An 18,557-nucleotide genomic window follows, 5' to 3' on the forward strand; every position below is an offset into this window, starting at 1 on the left:
TTTTTCATCGCCATGGGTATACAAAAAAGCTTAAAAACGCGAAATGAGTGAATCTTAGGGACAGAAAAATATACTTTTAAAATACAAAAAGCAGTCAAGTAGTGATCGCTTTTTGTTTTGATAGTGTATAGACTAGCACGGCTTACTCTCTCTTACTTTAAAAATACAGTGACTCTGACTTTTAGCCAAGTGCATTACTGTTTGAGATCTCATGATTTTTGAACGTCGGGGCTGGCAGAACCCCTACTGTAAATCACAATTTGCTGGTGATTAGCGTGAACCCTGTTAGCTGGTGATTTGCACTTGAGCGGGGAGGAGGGGCTGTTCTCGCTCCGCCTCCCGCTCCCTCTCCCCTACTTGCGGGGGAGGATCTGATTGGGTGGGGCTTTCTGTTCTCTACGTTTCATCGTCAGCTGTGGGCTGCGCGGCCTGGGAGCGCGCGTTCCGGTCTCGGGGGCGTGCAGAGGCCCGGCTTGGAGCGTGCAAGGGGTGCTGTCGGGGGCGCGCCCGCCGCCTGTGCGCAGTGACGTTGGGTGTCTTTGCCCCCGGCGGCCCCCCCCACTCCAGCCGCCGCATCCGTGACCCGCTGCCGGTGCAGCTTCCTTCGCCGCCGCGGCGATGTGACCCTCCCCTGTCCCCGTCCCGCCCGCCAACTAGGCCGACCAGCGAATATGGCGGAGGTAAGCGCCCGGCTCTGGGGCGGGGGCCGGCCGGGAACTTGTTGCGCGGGGCCGCGGTCGGGAGGAGCTTCCCACAAGTTAGTTACCTGGGAGGGGAGGCCGCCCTGGGTCTCTCCGCGGGCCCCGCCCCGCCCCGCCCCGCCCCGGTGGCTGGGGGTCCTGCGTTGGGACAGGAGGGTTGCGCTTGGGCAGAGTTCAGGGACGTGCCCCTTGCTGTCCCCAGGCCCGGAGCGATACTTTGGGGTGGGGACAGAGGCGCCGCCACTGACTCCGGCTGTACCCCTGTGGGGGGCGCCGCCCTTGCGGAAGAGGGGCGGGGGGCGCCACGCCTGTGGAAGGGGGGCCGTGTGGGCAGGTCGTCGGGGAAGCGAGGGCGCCATCCCTGTGGAAGGAGAGAGAGGCTAGTCAGGGAGAGGCAAGGGTTTCACCTCCATGCAAGCGGGCAGCTGGAAGTGCTACCTTAAGGGAGGCGGGGAGGTATCCAGCCTGCCACCTTTGGGGTGGGGAGGCTTGATGAGGGTTGCCACTCAAATGGCAGGACTGGAGGGAGCCAGCTAACCTGTTCCTAAAGTGGTTTTGGGGTGGATAGGTCCTGCACTGTGTGCCTGGAGATAGGAACTATTGTCTTGGGCGGGGAAGGAAGAAAAAACTCCTTCCCCCACCCCCTTCGGGGTCTAGCTGGGAAGAATGAGGAAGATAGGTGTATTTTCTCCCCTCTTGTGGGGCACATAAGATGCGATATTTAAAAAACAAAACCCACTATTTTAAGTGTGTATGGCAGGGATTCGTATGTTCTGATGGGGTATAGAAGGCCATGTTTTATCCTTCCTGGGGAATTGATCAGTTCATGTTCTGGACAGAGGGAGTAGAAATGTTGCTGAGGTTTTCTTAGATTTCAGATTGAAAATTTCAGTTAATATGCTTGTAGAACCATTTCAGGGAATAAAATTGTAAATGTTTATTTGCAGTTCATACAATTAAGCCCTCTTCTGTAGAGGGAGTATTTTTAGAAACAATTGTCTTATGTTTATTCTACTCAGTCCCATCCCTTTTTGGAATAAAGATGGCTCTTTATGGGGTGTTACCAGTTTTTTAAAGGGGATTGTGAAACCTTTTTTCCTCTATCTTCTCAATTCTTGCTTTATTTTAGTTTGACTTGGGGAGAGTTTTCTTTTTTCAGTATGTATCCCCACCCCCAGGGAAGAGCCTGATCTGGCATTCAGACCTCTTCCTGTCAGAGAAGTCTGTGTTGTAAGCTACTCAGTATCTTTGTCATATCCTCAGTATCATCAGAGTGGAGAAAACTTTTTACTTTTGTTATCTTGGAGGTCAGTGAGTCACAGTTTTTTCTCCTTCATTATTTCCATAATCTACAACTATGTAACTCCTTTCTCTTCTCATATTTTCAGGGCAGCAGAGGTGTGCATGTGAGAGAGAGAGTGTCTCACTAATCACTTGCATATTTTGTCAGTTGAATACTGCTGTTAGTTCTGGAGTCTTTTGCTTACTTTGCTGGTGTGAACTCATGTTCACCATGACTGTGTCTACACTACAAAAAACTTCAAAGTTGAGCAGCTACACTCACTCTACTTAGAAGTTAAACTTGGATGTAGGGCACTACTCCATTCCCGGGAATGAAGTAAGGACTTTGAAGCTGGGCTGTCTATTTTACAGTTAACTTAGAAGTAAGGGAAAATGTGTGTAGACTCTATGCTGGCTATTTTGAAGTAGTGCCTAACTTCAAAGTTAGTTCCTAATGTAGACACACCTTATGTTGCTTGAGCCAGTAACTGATACTTTCTGCATTACTTTCCAAAATTATTTTCTATAATATATTTTCCTTGAACACTAACATCATACAGTTCATAGTTCTGCAGAGTATGTGTTGATGGAGCTGTAGAAAACCATCTTGGTGTAGCTGGAGAAACATTAATTTTAATTTCATATTGCTTTGGTCTGGAACTATGCTTGTATTCAGTTGGACCTGATGTTTTGCTAATGAATAAAAGAACAATTCTTCAGCAACCACAGGAGAACTTCAGAAAGCTTTATTTTTTAAGACTTCTATGTTTCTAGGAGCATTCAACCCCACTCTGGCTACTAGATTCCCAGATGTGCACCTGGGGAGTGTGGGTGGGTTTGCGCTTAGCCCAAACTACTGTCTGAGTTAACCAACCCTAGCATACACTGCTGTTTTTTTTGCACACTAGCTCAAACAGAGCTAGCGCATTTGGCTCTGTGCTATGGGAAGTTTCCAACTGCAGTGTAGATGTACCTTAGGTGAGGAGGTATCAAACTGCTTTGTTCAAAGACAGAGCTTTTTAAGACCATAATTGTGGACAAAATGAAGAAATCTAATATGAATATTAAAATACTGGCTTATTTTTAGTGGAAGTTTGGGTTTAAAACAGTTTCTGTGGACAGGAACTCAAACCCCATTATGCTAGTGAATGGGAACAGAAAATGAAACTGATTTCATCTAAAGTGAAACTTCTTAAAAAAAAAAAAAAGTTAATACTGGTTCAAATGTTTTCTTTTTTAATATCTTACAGTTTGGTTTACTTACTAGTGTTTTTACTTCCATTTTATTTGTTTTATTTGTATTCATTTTTGTAGCACAAGAGCACCTGACAAATTTTAATGAATTTAGCTTTCTTCCTTTGAGATAAGAGTTCTCAGTTTTGGTAATCGTAACTCTGAGGTTCTACTGTACATTCATTCACTAATGGTATACATGCAGTTTAATTCACTTTTTCCCATATTGTAAGCTTTTGGGGAAAAAATACCCTATTATGGTATTCTGTTTGAAATATGGGTAGTAAGAGGGAGTAGACGCTCACTGGAAGACGATGATCTCACTGTTAACTTTTTGTAAAAAGCTTACATGTATAATGTTTTCTTTTGATTGAGTACCCACCTTTTGAGGATTTAAGGTTAGAAAATAGGTATGTGTCCAAGTGTAATTACATACATGCAGTTTCCTTGGCAGGTGTATATTCTTTTTAGCCCATATTAAATACTAAAGCTTCTAAGACTGTGTTTGGTCATTGACACCCTTCCCACCTTCAAGCTTTATCATTAGTGGTGCTATGGGAGGCTTTACCTTTGCCCCATGTGGCATCTGAAACCACCATCTTATGTGTGTTCCCATGTATTTTAAGTGTCTGCTAAATACCAATGCTGTATATTTTACTTTTGTGAAGCATTTGGTCTTTGGAGCGGTGGGGAGGGCACAGCGGTTCTAATTAACAGTAATGCAATATGCTATGTGAAAAAGTAGTATTGTCATTTGTTTTGCGATCATATCACCTCTGGCTATGAGCTCTTTGGATTTTACGAGTTGAGGAGGGATAGGCCTGAACAGTATGAAGGTGGGAAACTTTCGAGGAATCATAGGAAGCTACAGGAAACTTCAGTCAAGTCAGCCTTCATACTGCGGAATTAATTTAGCGTTATCTTGGTGCTCTGGGTTGTTGTGCCATCGGAAGTTTGCACTTCAGATGAGACATAAAACTGAGGTTCTAACAAATGTGATTAAGTTCTTCATCACACTTTTACAAAAATGAGTTGTCTTGATCAAGTGTAGGTAATTAGTTTCTGCCTCTCTAAATTCCTAAGTAGTTACAACCAAATTGGTTTGAGTTTGAATTTATGCCCATTAACTTACCTCTGAAAACTTACATTATAACACAGCACTTTAAAATTTGGAAACTGATAAACAGAACCAAATCTTCCTTAAACACTTTCTCAGAAGAAGCATCAGTAAATGGAGGTGATACGGCAGCTAAATCCATCTCAAGCATCTGATTAGCATGTGTACATTTTTTTATGGGAATCCATTTTTTTCTCTTAGCTTTCCAAGTGGAGTTAAGATGTAGAACCAAGTAGTAAACTTTACAACAGCCTGGAGGTGCAAATGTTCAACCTTCTTGCTAAGCATAAGTGAGGGCAAATGTTCTTGAATACTGCTGTTAATTGACTAGCCATACAAGGGTTCTGTAATACTCCAGTTTGTATATTCTTGTGTAAATGGGGGAATGGTCCTGCTATTGAGGAGGACTTTCCTGGTTTCTACACTACTCCTGTGAAAAGAGCTAGTGAAAGAATTTGAATGCCCACTCTGTTTGTTTTACCCAGAAGCCTCCCTCAAGGGCTTCCCTTCCACTTTCCTGTGTGGTAGAGTCTTTGAAATCCCAACAAGGCTTGGTCTGATTGCCTGGAGTAATCAGCCAGGGAGTCCCCCTTCCATGATGCTCTCTCTGCACTTGCTGTTCCCCAACTATATGATATATCCAGCTTAAAGCAAAGACAATTTGTTAAACAGCAATGCATTTTTAAGCAGTAAGAAAAAATGTGAATAGTTAACAAAACACATCACCTCGCCCTGTAACAAGGGCATTTATTTATTTGGATTGTAAGGGCAATTCACAGGATGTACCTTGTAGGTTCCAGGCCTCCTTACCAGGCCCTGACAGTGCCATAGGGATGCTGCTGTGCTCTGGCGGTAGCCATGTGCTGTGCATAACCCTCCTCTCCACCACCATTTGGGGTTATGATCCCTCTTCAAGTCTAGCCTGCTAGGCCTCTTGGCTCATGGAGTGTCCCTGCACTGGACTCTCTTGGCCAGAGTCCATCCTCATTCTCCTCAACTGTTCACCACACCTGACCCTGTGGGAGGCCCTCCTGGCCAGCCCAAGCTCCCAGCCACCTTGGCCTGATTTCCTGCCCCTCTGGCTCCCTGAGTGCAGCTTGCCTCCCAGGATGGATCAGCTTGTTAGGTGCTGTCTCTGTCTGTGGCTTCAACCCTATTCTAAGCACGGGTCTGCTCTATGGACTGTCTGTGGCTCTCAGGTTGGTGTGGCTCTGCCCCTCAGCTCAGGCCCCTGATCTCCCCTTAGTTCAGCCCCACTCCCTGACCCAGGTAAATTGGATCACACAAAGGACAGACCCTTCCTCCTACCTCCTGACTCCCTTATTAGCCTAACCATGGTGTCAATTAGGCTGACCTGGAATGTTGGCCTCTCCCCATTATTCTTGTAGACTGTCAGTTTCAGGGCTCTGATTTCTCATTGACCCTTCCCCTTCCATTTGTTACTGTGCTAGACAGTCCAAAGAGCCACTGAGTTTTAGTTAGGGCACCATAATGAGAGCTACTCTCTTAGAGAAACATGCATGTGTTGTCTGGAAGGTGGTAACTCCAGACTTCTACCAATCAATTGCAAATTATGTTGGCATGAGTAAGTCTACCATTGGTGCTGTATTACTGCAATTGTACTGGGCCATAAATCATATCCTACTGTGGAGGATCATGATTCTGGTAAATGTGTCCATGCCATAGTGGATGGTTTTCTAGAGATGGGCTTTCCTAACTCAGGAGGGGGTGTGTGGAAGGAGGGGCCAATAGATGGCACATATTCTAATTTTAGTACCAGACAACCTAGCAACAGAGTACATCCACAGGAGGGGATACTTCTCCATGGTGCTGCAGGCACTTGTAGATCGCATCAATGTGAGGTGGTCTGGAGAGGTAAATGACATTCATCTTCAGGAACACTGGCCTTTACAGAAAGCTGCAACCAGGGACTTTTTTCCAGACCGCAAGATTATAGTGGGGGATGAGAAGATACCCACAGTAATCCTGGGAGGTCCATTTTACCCCTTCCAGCCCTTGTTTATGAAACATTATGTATGGCACCTGCACAGTAGTTCAGAGTGTTTTAACACGCTGAGCAGGTGTCACAAGGTGGAGGAATGTGTCTTTGGCAGATAGAAAGCACGATGGGGCTGTGTCTGTGGGAGGCTAGACTATACTGAGGATAATAGTCCCATGGTCATAATCACATGATGCATGTTGTGTAATCTGGGTGAATCGAAGGGTGAAATGTTTGCTCAGGGGTGGAGCACTGAAGTATGGTGTGTGACTGCAGAATTCAAGCAGCCATATACTGGGACTGTAAGAAGAGCCTAAAGGGCTGCTATTAAAATCAAGGCAGCTTTGAGAAAAGAGTGAGACAGTGAGGGACACTACCATACATCTGTTTTGGAGTTGCTTCCCTGCTGCATCCTATATTAAATTCTGGGGCTATGTGCTCATAAAAGAAAATGCTTACGTAGCCTATACCTGGGACTGAAGTAGTTGCTATGTGAATTTATGGAACATAAAATGAATATTTTTTCCCCCCAGCACTCCTTTCATCACCTTGTTTCTGTGGAGGAAAGCTAAAGCACCTCCCTAAGCAGATCTTAGTTACTGAGTCTTGGATTCTGTCCTGTCTGGCAGAGGTGCTCTGCTGGGGCATTGTGAGGTAAACTTCAAGGTCTGCACTGCTGTGGACAATGCACAAAAGTGGGATTATTAAATTCCAGCTCATATTGATACATTTCACTTACAAGCACCTTTTGCAATACGCCAATTACTGTCTCATTGACCCTAGCCAGGTACAAATTGCTGTAAGTACCCAAAGCATGATGAGTGTTGGAGTTTGAGGGTCTGGGATTGTGCATGTGGACAAAAGAAAGTAGTTTTTGCAGGGCTTGTGATTCAGCTTTGCACGAAATTCATTCTAAAATTATTGCACACTTTTTCACCCACGTTCTTTCAGCAGACATCTCACAGCTGAGGGTAAGCAGGAAGGTCATCCTATTCCATGTGCAGCTCATCTTTGTGCTACTTTGGTCCCAGCAGAAGTAATTGCAAAATGGCATGGGACAGTGCCCTGCAGTGGGGAAGGAACAAAGCTGCAATGCCATGGAACCTGTGGCAGAGGATTAATTAGTACCCCAGGGAGATATTACAGAATACTTTTCTGAGGAATCCATTGAAATTTTGGTGTGCATCAGTATATTGCTTGGCCATACCAGTTAGCTATGCAGGGCAGCATCGAGCCCACAGAAACACAGCCAGCCTCCTGCTTTTCCATGCTCTTCACCAGGGGGTCAGCAAGCCCCAGCACAGGTGCCAAGAGTTGCATGTGAGCCGATTTTCATCAGCATGAAGAGTGGGAGCTCCTCCCCATACAGCCAGGAGCACGCTCAAAGCCATGCTGTCTGGGGTTTAACAAAAGACTAGCTAATGCTATCAATCACCAACTAAATGGTAAAGTACTACATCTTAATTTATTCATCAATGAAACTCTTGTTAGTAGGACTGTTAGTGACTTTAAGAAGTATCACTGGCACTTGGACCATACATGAGGTCAAATTTTGGCATTCCACCTTGGAAAGGTTGCTGACCCCTGCTTTACATCTACTACTGCACTCCGCAAGCCACAGCCATTTACCCTGCATTTCCTCTCCTGTTTCCTGGAGAGCAGCTGCTGAGACTGTCTGTGCACCTCAGGGGTGGAGAATAGTTCCTGGCTGCTTGCCCCACCAATTGACCTTGCTGGGAGCTCTAGGTTCTCATCTAACTCAGCCTCTTCATCAATTATTTTGTCCTCTGAGTTAGCTTCTCTTTCTGCTGCCTCCAAAATATCAATGGGGCTTTTGGTGATGGAGGTGGCATCCAGCACCTTACAGAAATGGCAGATCTTAGGTATAGCAGCAGAGTGACAGTTTTGCCCTCTCACCTTTATGGTATGCCTGATTCAACTCCTTGAGGTTGGCTCTGCTCTGCAGCAAGTTGTGACCATAGCCCCCTTCACATAAGCCTCAATAAATTTGCCCATGCATGTCTCAATCCCTATGGGTCACTTGCAGCTGGGGCGGAACAGGCTGTTTCCTATATATGGATCAGATCCAACAGCTCTGTGGTGGTCCAAGTGACAAATAATTTGGTACAATAGCCAGCCATGGTCATATGTGTAGCCAGCATGAGACCTGAGCCAGCAAGCAGGAAATGGAATTTAGAATTCCTGGGGCTTGCAAGGTAGGCGGGGCAAATTATTTACCTGGCTGCAGGGATGCAGGGTTCAAACTGCTGACAAGAGTGGCAACACAGGGATTGTGGGATGCTTCCTGGAGACCAATAAAAGCAAACAAAGAAAAGCTTCATGATGTCTGAATTGAATGTTTATCTACAACAAAGGGAGAAGCAAAGAAAAAAGTTTTGCATGGAGTGGAAATTTTTTGTTGCTAGAATTGGGCACTTTTTCCAACAGAAGTCAGGATGCAATGTGCACATTCTCACTGTTTTATCACCAAAAGGCCTTAGTGTCACAGCATAATACGGTGTGGAGCAGGCTGTTGATTTGATTAGGACAAGTACTTCAAGGGACCATTCAAGGCAAAGTGGCCTTTTAACTCTCCTCCAGTCTTTGGAGGGAAAGGTATGGCTTGTTCTGTGGGTAGCTTGCCTTTGTTGAGCTTGGGGGTGGGGGAAGTGTTGTTGGGAGGCCAGAAGAGTGGGCTTAGCAAAGATTTCTTCCATTAAGATGTCCCATATCTGCATGGGTTGATATCTATCTCACACCACACTGGAACTCATAAGAGCTGACAGCTAGAGGTGTGCAGTTGGTGGGGTGGTTAGGTATCGTATGGAGGTTGTTCTCTTGGAGTGTTTGGATGGCCTGTTCCATGGTGTGGTCTGCTTCTCGGGTAGCGTGCCTTCATTTGGTGAAAGTGATTTTGATTTGTCTCTATGCTACAATCTAAACACAAGTGTAAGTGCCATTAGCCTTCTTGGAACTCATAGGGCTATAACCCATGCAGAACAGTCACAGCTCTCCAAAGATGTGGGGGAGAGCACTTACCAACACAGCTCCCCAGAAGCACATGTGGCTGCACCCCTCATAGCCCCTTGTGTCGCCATTTCCGGCCAATGGGAGCAGGAGGGGAAACCTCTCCAAGCAAGTGGTTCCCTATGCTGCCATTTTCCCCAGCCCAGGGATTGGGGGATGCAATAGGAGCACACAATTCCTGCAGGCCAGGTTTGGCCCTGGCTTGCCTGGATCCAGCTCATGAGGCTCAGGGCTCCCCCCCCGACAGTGGGTACCCAGCTCTAATCCCCAACTACTGGAATGGGGGTGTGAACCCAGTGGGTGAGATCCTGGCAAACTGCAGGCTGGGTCCTGCCCACAGTTGATAGATATCCCCACCTGCCTTATTCCTTTGGTTCTGTGGTTTGTGAAGCCTGGCATGCTCAAGTATGGATCTGCAGAGATAATATTTTTGGGAAATGTATCTGGTTACTACAGGTTGAACCTCTCTAGACCAGCACCCTTGGGACCATGCCTAAGTAGAGAATTTGCTGGACCACAAGAAGTCAGTGTTGTCTAGCAGCATTTCCAGCACTTCCACTGCTGACTGGGCTCTTTAGAAGACATTTGGGGTAAATTACAGCTAAATAACACAGAGCCAGGACTGGTGGCTTCGAACAAATTTTATTGGACCTGGGAAATTTTACCACACCCATAAACAGTTGTCCAGCTAACTAAAATAATGCTGCATTATGGATGTTGTTGAATGAGAGAGTGCCTGACTAGAGAGGTTCAACCTGTAGTAGACAGACATTTCTTTAGCCTTTCTTTTATCTATGCCTTCTTAAGTGAAACATTCTTCCGTTGCAGCTCACAACCCTCTTGAGCAATACCACGGAATTTAAGAAACTGGCTAGTTACTTTGCTTCTGAGACCATTTTAGCAGCACTTAAGATGAGTAGTTTATATTATGCTTTGCTACCTGCATTAGCAAGCAATCCCACTCACCACTAAGAGGCCCACTTCAGATTTGTATCACAACGTCTCTTCTGTAGCTGTTCTATGAAATTTATCCTTGAAAATGAGGCTTCTATTTAGGATTTTCTTACTCAGTAGTTTTTACTCTCCCTTCATGCAAAGTGAAAATGAACTAAAATGGAATTTCATCTGTTTCTTCAAGTACTGTTGACCAGGCTAAATAAGCAGGGTTTGAATTTCTTACTATATGGGAATACTGCAGCAGGTACACAGGGGGCCTCATTAATTCACGCTCACTGATGGACCAATTTTGCATTCTTTAGTTTTTTGCAAATTTGGAGTAAGCAAACATAAAAGGCAGTATTGTCCATTGAATTTTATGAAAGCTATGTAGTGAGTAGGAAACTTGACAGTGTGCGAAGTACTTGCAGAAGAGTCATGGGAAAGTACTGTGTTTTCCAGTCAGTTAAATAATCTAAGTACAAATTATTAAAATTCTACTTTGTGAAGTTTGTGACATAGGCATTCTTTGAAGCAACCTGCCCAAACAAAGCTCTATGGATAATCAGTGGCAAACTAGTACTTAATGTGACTATATAATTTGGATAGTAGTAGATTAGTTCACATACATATGGCAATTAAATGGCCATGACAAGTATAAACATATAATTAAGGACAAGTATAAACATATAATTAAGGACAAAAAGAATGTGAAGTAACTAGCAAAATACACAAACAGCACAAAATTGAGTACAGCAGGAGCAAGAAGCCTGCCAAACGGTCAGTGGGACCACTGGACCGTTGAGGCGCTAAAGGAGCGCTCAGACAACAGGGCTGTTGCAGAGAAGCTAAATAAATTCTTTGCAGTGATCTTTACTGCATAGGATGTGAGAGTGATTACCACACCTGACAGTTCTGAAGGAACTCAGATATGAAATTGCAGAAGCACTAACTGTAGTATGTAACCTGTCATTTAAAGTAGACTCTGTACTAGGTGACTGGAGGGTAGCTAATGTACAGCCATGCTAATTTAAAAAAAAATAAAAGCTCCAGGGGCAGTCCTGGGTGTTACAAACTGGTAACCTGAGCTGCTGCATCAGGCAGAATGGTTGAAACTGTAATTTAAAAAAAAAAGACAGTGTCACCAAGATAGGTGAACACGCAATGTTGGAGAGGTCAACAAGGCTTTTAAGAGGTGTTATGACCCACCAATCTGTTAGAATTCCTTGAGGAGGATGGGGCTTAAAAAGCATGTGGGTAAGGGGGAGTCCAGTTAGTATAGCAGAGTTGGACTTTCAGAAGAATGTTGACAAGGCCTCCTCACCCAATGCTCTTAAATATGCAGTCATGGGGAAAGAGGGAACGTTGTCTCCTGGATCAGTAATTAGTTAAAAGATAAGAAACAAAAGTTAAGAATAAATGGTACATTTTTCACAATGGAAAATGGTAAATAGGGATCTTCCAAGTATCTGTACTGGGACAGTATTACACAACATATTTATAAATGATTTGGGTGGCAAAATTTGCAGACAGTACTGAGTTGCCCAAGATAGCTGAGTCCAAAGCAGACAGCAAAGAGTTACAGGGGGATCTATCAAAACTGATAATAAAGCGACAAAATGGCAGATAAGTCAATGTTGCTACATGCAAAGTAATGCACATTGGAAAACAATTCTAATAAGACATGCAAAATAGTGGGATCCAAATGAATTTTGAATGTCATTGACTGTTGCTATTCTAGAAAGACATCTTGGAGTCAAGATGGATAGGTCTCAAGGAATTTTAACGTAAGAACATAAGAATGGCCATACTGGGTCAGACCAAAGGTCCATCCAGCCCAGCATCCCATCTGCCGACGGTGGCCAATGCCAGGTGCCCCAGAGAAGGAGAACAGAAGACAATGATCAAGTGATTTATCTCCTGCCATCCATCTCTTGCCCTTGTTCTGAAGGCTAGGGGCACCATACTTTATCCCTGGCTAATAGCCATTTATGGACCTAACCTGCAAAAATTTATCAAGCTCTTTTTTAAACCCTAATAGAGTCCTGGCCTTCACAGCCTCCTCGGGCAAGGAGTTCCACAGGTTGACTGTGCACTGTGTGAAGACAAATTTCCTTTTATTAGTTTTGAACCTACTACCCATCAATTTCATTTGGTGTCCCCTAGTTCTTGTATTATGGGAAAAGGTAAATAATTTTTCTATATTCACTTTCTCCACACCATTCATGATTTTATATACCTCTATCATATCGCCCCTCAATCGCCTCTTTTCCAAACTGAAAAGTCCCAGTCTCTCTAGCCTCTCCCCATATGGGACCCGTTCCAAGCCCCTAATCATCTTAGTCGCCCTTTTCTGAACCTTTTCTAATGCCAATATATCTTTTTTGAGGTGAGGAGACCACATCTGCACGCAGTACTCAAGATGTGGGCGTACCATAGTTTTATATAGGGGAAGTATGATATCTTTTGTCTTATTATCGATCCCTTTTTTAATAATTCCTAAGATCCTATTTGCCTTACTAACTGCCGCTGCACACTGCGTGGATATCTTCAGAGAACTATCCACTATAACTCCAAGATCCCTTTCCTGATCTGTCGTAGCTAAATTTGTCCCCATCATGTAGTACGTGTAATTTGGGTTATTTTTTCCAACATGCATTACCTTACACTTACCCACATTAAATTTCATTTGCCATTTTGCTGCCCAATCACTCAGTTTGCTGAGATCTTTTTGTAGTTCTTCACAATCCCTTTTGGTTTTGACTGTCCTGAACAACTTGGTGTCATCTGCAAACTTGGCCACCTCGCTGCTTACCTCATTTTCTAGATCATTGATGAACAAGTTGAACAGGATCGGTCCCAGGACTGACCCCTGGGGAACACCACTAGTTACCGTCCTCCATTGTGAAAATTTACCATTTATTCCCACCCTTTGTTTTCTGTCTTTTAACCAATTCCCGATCCATGAAAGGATCTTTCCTCCTATCCCATGACCACCTAATTTACATAAAAGCCTTTGGTGTGGGACCGTGTCAAAGGCTTTCTGGAAATCAAGGTATATTATGTCCACTGGGTGCCCCTTGTCCGCATGTTTATTAACCCCTTCAAAGAATTCTAATAGATTAGTTAGACACGACTTCCCTCTGCAGAAACCATGCTGACTTTTGTCCAACAATTCGTGCTCTTCTACGTGCCTTGCAATTTTATTCTTTACCAGTGTTTCTACTAATTTGCCTGGTACTGATGTTAAACTTATCGGTCTATAATTGCCAGGGTCTCCTCTAGAGCCTTTTTTAAATATTGGCGTTATATTGGCCGTCTTCCAGTCATTTGGTACCAAAGTGGATTTAAAGGATAGGTTACAAACCACTGTTAATAACTCCGCAATTTCACATTTGAGTTCTTTCAGAACCCTTGGGTGAATACCGTCTGGTCCTGGAGACTTGTTACTATTCAGCTTATCAATTAACTCCAAAACCTCCTCTAATGTCACTTCAATCTGGGAGAGTTCCTCAGATTTGTCACCTAAAAAGGCTGGCTCAAATTTAGGAACCTCTGTAACATCCTCAGCCGTGAAGACTGAAGCAAAGAAATCATTTAATCGCTCCGCAATGGCACTGTCTTCCTTGATCGCTCCTTTTATATCTTTATCGTCCAAGGGCCCCACTGCTTTTTTAGCGGGCTTCCTGCTTCTCATGTATTTAAAAAACATTTTACTATCGTTTTTTGAATTTTTGGCTAGCTGTTCCTCAAAATCTTTTTTGGCTTTTCTTACTACATTATGACACTTAATTTGGGAGTGTTTATGTTCCTTTCTATTTTCCTCACTAGGATTTGACTTCCACTTTTTAAAAGCTGCCCTTTTCTCTCTCACTGCCTTTTTAACATGGCTGTTTAGCCATGGTGGTTCTTTGTTAGGTCTCTTACTGTGTTTTATTATTTGGGGTATATATTTAAGTTGGGCCTCTAGTATGGTGTCTTTAAACAGTTTCCATGCAGCTTCCAGGGATTTTAGTTTAATTACTCTACCTTTTAGTTTCTGTTTAACTAGCTTCCTCATTTTAGTGTAATTCCCCTTTTTGAAATTAAATGCCAGAGTGTTTGACCGCTGCGGTGTTCTTCCCAACACAGGAATATTAAAAGTTATTATATTGTGGTCACTATTTCCAAGCGGTCCAGTAACAGTTACCTCTTGGACCAGATCCTGCGTTCCAGTCAAGACTAGATCGAGAATTGATTCTCCCCTTGTGGGTTCCTGTACTAGCTGCTCCAAGAAGCAGTCATTTAAGGCATCAAGAAATTTAATCTCTGACTCCTGTCCTGAGGTGACATGCACCCAATCAATGTGGGGATAATTGAAATCTCCTATTATTACTGTGTTTTTTATTTTGATAGCCTCTCTAATCTCCCTTAACATTTCAGCATCACTATCACTGTCCTGGTTAGGTGGTCGGTAATATATTCCTAATGCCATATTCATATTAGAGGAATGAATTGTTATCCATAATGATTCTATGGAACATTTTGATTCCTTTAGGATTTTTACTTCATTTGATTCTATATTATCCTTCACATATAGTACCACTCCGCCACGCGCACGACCTGTTCTGTCTTTCCGATATAATTTATATCCCGGTATGATAGTGTCCCACTGATTGTCCTCATTCCACCATGTTTCTGAGATGCCTATTTTGTCAACTTCCTCCTTTGATATGAGGTACTCCAGTTCACCCATCTTATTAGACAGACTCCTAGCATTAGTGTAAAAGCACGTTAAAAAACTACCACTATTTATATGTCCGCCTTTCACAGACGCGTTGGATTTTTTTATATGAGATTGTTTCACATCTGATCTTGCCCATATATTATTTCCCACGTTCCCTATCTGACTAACTTCTAGGGAATCCCTATCTATGGAGCCTCGTGTAAGAGAAGTCTCCGTCCGATCCAGGTGCTCCCCCGCACCAATCGGCTTTCCCCCACCTCTTAGTTTAAAAACTGCTCTACGACACACAGTGTTAAGAACCATCAGAAAAGGTCTAATAAGAAAGATAATGTCATAACTCCACTATCAATCCATGATGAACCCATGCCTTGAATACTGCATACAGTTCTGGTGACTCCATCTGGGGGGGAAAAAAATAGAAAAGGTACAAAGAAGGATATCAAAAATGACTAGTACATGGAACTGCTTGCATATGAATATAGGTTAAAAAGGCTGGAAGTGTTAGCAAGGCAGCAGCTTAAGGGAACGTATGAAAAGTCTGTAAAATCCCTAACGGTATGAAGAAAGTGAGTAGAGAAGTGTGTTTACCCCTTTTATATGGCAAAAGAACAAGAGGTCATCCGATCAAATTAAGAGCAAGAGGAGTTCTTGGAGGAGCAAAGAAAGTCAGGATGCAACCCTATGCTCTGAGTATCCCGTAACCTCTGAATTCCAGATACTGGGACTGGGCAACAGGCAGGCCTTTTTTTTCCTGGCAGAAAGCCACAGAATGGCATTCCACCATATTTTTTCCCTGCTGCCATTTTTAAAATGCAGTTCCCCTCCCGTTGCCCCACTGGGGTGCTGCTGCCAGCCCTGGCCTTGCTCACATGCGTGGTTGGGCTGGAGCTGGCGGAGGGGTAGGAAAGCGGGGCTGGGACTGGGGTGGGCCCAGAGCTGGGGGAGTGGGGTTATTGCTGCACGAAACTGAGGCCAGAGCCTTGCGTGGCACGAGAGCTGAGCCCTCCCTGCACCCCCCACCACATCATGGGGCAAGGCCGGAACTCTGTACAGTGTAGGGACGAGGCCTCGCCAGAGTCTCCCCATGGGGCTGGGGCTGGAGCCCTGCATGGGCAGGCACCCCTCCCCGAGTCCCCACCATGTCACAGTGTGGGGCCAAGGCTCCCCCAGACATCCAGTGGGGCTGGAGTGTCGTATCTCTTCCCCCCCTCCCCACCGCTACCCAGAGTCCATGCAGTGGGGCTGGGGCCAGAGTCCTGTGTGGCTTGGGGTCTGGATGGGAGGGAGGATTCAGGAACAAGCAGAGGGTGGGGGTCTGGGCAGGAGCAGGGTCGGGGAGGAAGAGTCTGGGCAGGAGAGGATGTAAGAGCAAGGTGGGGTTTTCTGGGCATGAGGAAGGGGCAGGGGAAGAAGCAGGCTGGGTGAAACAGGGGATGCTTACCTCCTGAAGTTCTGTCCCCACCCCCGCAGGGGGACCATCAGTGGGGAGAAGAGTGCCCTGGAGAGATTTTTTGGAGACACAGTCTGACACTGCCCACCCACACTGCTCTGATTGGCAGGGGTTCCAGACAATCGGAGTGACAGGTGACGCCTTTTTCCAAGCAACCTCTGTGGCTGGGGCTTCCTAGTTCAGTGACATTTGTGGTCCTGGTAGACTATGGATGTTGCTGGACCAGAGGTTCAACCTGTATTAAAATCCCGGACATTTTTAGATATTTAAAAAACCCAGCTGGATGGAGATTTAAAGACCAAAACAGTAAAGCTCTGTATCTTCACTTATTAAAATTTGCCTTCCTGAAATCCACTGTCTCTACTTTGCTGTTCTCCTTTCTACCATTCCTAAGAATCATGAACTCCATGATTTCATGGTCACTTTCTCCCAAGCTGACTTCCGCTTTCAAATTCTCCCCCAGTTCTTCCCTATTTGTTAAAATCAAGTCTAGAACAGCTTCCTCCCAGTAGCTTTTTGAACCTTCAGAAATAAGAACTGTCTTCAATGCAGTCCGAGTCTGTGCCTTGCTGTGTTAGTTTCCCAACATATGCCTGGACAGTTGAAGTCCCCCATCACCACCAAATCCCGCCCTTCATCTCTGCTTATAAATGAAATTGGTGGTCATTGTGGTTTAAGACAGAAAAACAACAAAATCTCTTCAGCTGACCGACTGGGGGCAGGGGCAACAATATGAAGTAAAAATGTCTCTTCCAAAGCAGTGATTGAGGGTCTGCACATACATGCTCCAGCAGTGGGTGCACTGGAATTAAGTAGACTGGAAGCAGTTAGAGCGTGGCTGACCAAAGGATGCATTCAGGAACTGAGCTGATCATTCCAGCTCACATGGGAATTCTGCAGCATCGCAGTTTACAAAGGGGTTTAGAGAGAGCTTTTCCAGTACTGTCCATGTTGTAACCATCTTGTCAGTGGTGCCCTGGTGCCCCAGAAGAGCCATTATTAAATTAAAAGCACTTTTTTTCCCAGAGTTAAGTGACTACTTAGTATGGAAAAATTACTTTGGTCACAGTTGCCCAGGACAGTGACAGTGAAGGGTGTGTGTGTGCGTGTGTCTGGAGGTGCCTGGTTTTGGGGAACAGGGAGGGAGGGTATTGGGTTACAGCGGGGGGGCTGGGGGTACCTGGCTCTGGTGGAGGGGGATTGAGTTAGAGCAGGGAAGGGGGGGCGCCTGTGTCTCGGGGAGGGAAAGGGCATTTTCCCTCAAGCATTCTGAAAATCTGGCAACCCTACTCAGGCCCTGCGTGGGGGGTGTGACTCAGACCCAGCACAAGGCTGTTAAGCCACTGGGGGGTGGGGGGGGAGTTGGGACCCCACGTGGGGAGAGGTTTGGGCCTCCGGGTGAGAGCAGGGGCACATTGGGTTTGATTTCTGCCACCTTTTTTTTTTTTTTTTTTTTCCCCACCCCTGAGGTAAAAAGCAGTGGCAACAGGCATTGGATCACTTAGCTCCTTCCTGAGCTTTGTAAGGACTTTCTATTATGGTTTGTGATTTTTAAAACAATGGGAAAAAAAAGATAGGGTTTTAGTATTTAAGTTGTAAATGGGACTTCTTTTGTGATGTTCTACTTGTCATTTGGGAAATGGGGGCTATTTACCATGGCTTTAAAATTGCTGCGTTTTATTCTCTCAGAAACTCACTCATTGCTTCACAAAAATGAGGTATTCTTCACATTATAATTTGGTTAAATATAGCAAGGCTAGAAGTATAAAGACAGAAATGATTCTGTCATTTTAAACCAATTTAAAATTTCCATAGTGTTTCTGATATATTGGTGGAAAAAGTGCCTTCCAATGCACTGCTCATACTCGTTGATATTGGCTCAGCTGTTGACTTCACCTTCTATATTTGTTTGTAGAGACGTAATATGGAAAAACACTAATGGATTTTTTTTTCTTTTTTCTTTTTGATAGCCTTCTCTTCAGTCTTCAAGCCCAGGTAAAAAATTTCATGTAACTATTATATTGGAGAGAGAGGGGAGCAGTTTAGTGACATACTAGTCATTGCTTTCTACTATTTTAATATTGTTT

General features: G+C 44.5%; 1 protein-coding gene across 3 annotated transcripts in view; it reads left to right on the forward strand.

The window, feature by feature from the left end:
- Positions 1-453: 453 nt before the first annotated feature.
- Positions 454-18,557, forward strand: part of MIER1 (MIER1 transcriptional regulator) — a 54,379-nt gene continuing 36,275 nt past the window's right edge. For all 3 annotated transcript variants that reach the window (XM_075002913.1, XM_075002915.1, XM_075002916.1), the window contains exons 1-2: positions 454-680; positions 18,441-18,465. In XM_075002913.1, coding sequence (XP_074859014.1) covers positions 672-680; positions 18,441-18,465 — 34 coding nt within the window. In that variant the 5' untranslated portion in view covers positions 454-671. The remainder of the gene's footprint in view (positions 681-18,440; positions 18,466-18,557) is intronic.

This window comes from Carettochelys insculpta, chromosome 9 (genome assembly GCF_033958435.1).
Source record: "Carettochelys insculpta isolate YL-2023 chromosome 9, ASM3395843v1, whole genome shotgun sequence".
Classification (NCBI taxonomy): Eukaryota; Metazoa; Chordata; order Testudines; family Carettochelyidae; genus Carettochelys; species Carettochelys insculpta.